The 389-nt window shown below is 33.2% G+C and overlaps 1 pseudogene across 1 annotated transcript in view; it reads right to left on the reverse strand.

Annotated features, from left to right (window-relative positions):
- The window catches only part of TEOVI_000892900:pseudogene, a 605-nt pseudogene extending 238 nt beyond the window's left edge, over window positions 1-367 (reverse strand). Inside the window, 2 exon segments of the mRNA in view lie at window positions 1-180; window positions 182-367. The exon segment at window positions 1-180 is cut by the window's left edge and continues 9 nt beyond it. Of these exon segments, the coding sequence occupies window positions 1-180; window positions 182-367 (366 nt within the window).
- Between the last annotated feature and the right edge of the window lie 22 nt (window positions 368-389).

Genomic DNA, 389 nt, shown 5'->3' on the forward strand with positions numbered 1-389 from the left:
CTCTTCTTTAACAATTTCTCTGAACTCTCAATCGTTATTTGTATGAGGTGAAAGAGCATAAATTATAAGCAACTTCCCTGTAAAATTATTTACCTTTGATGCAACTTCAGGATAACTCCAACACGTTTCCCTCTGTAAGATTCTCCTTCTAAATCTTTCATCATTATCTATTGAGTATTCCAGCTACAACCAAATAATCTTCAGTTCTCCAATTTTGCCTGACGCCTTTAGACACAAATCTCATATACTCATTTTCTACAATTTCAAGTGAAATGGATTCGTCCTCACCAAACAAGCTGTATAGCGATACAAGTAGATTAATTCCCATTACAATAAACGTTAAACAACATGTGGTTGCATAAATACTTTCTATATACTTCATAAGACTT

This window comes from Trypanosoma equiperdum (genome assembly GCF_001457755.1).
Source record: "Trypanosoma equiperdum strain OVI genome assembly, contig: ctg_1537, whole genome shotgun sequence".
NCBI lineage: Eukaryota > Euglenozoa > Kinetoplastea > Trypanosomatida > Trypanosomatidae > Trypanosoma > Trypanosoma equiperdum.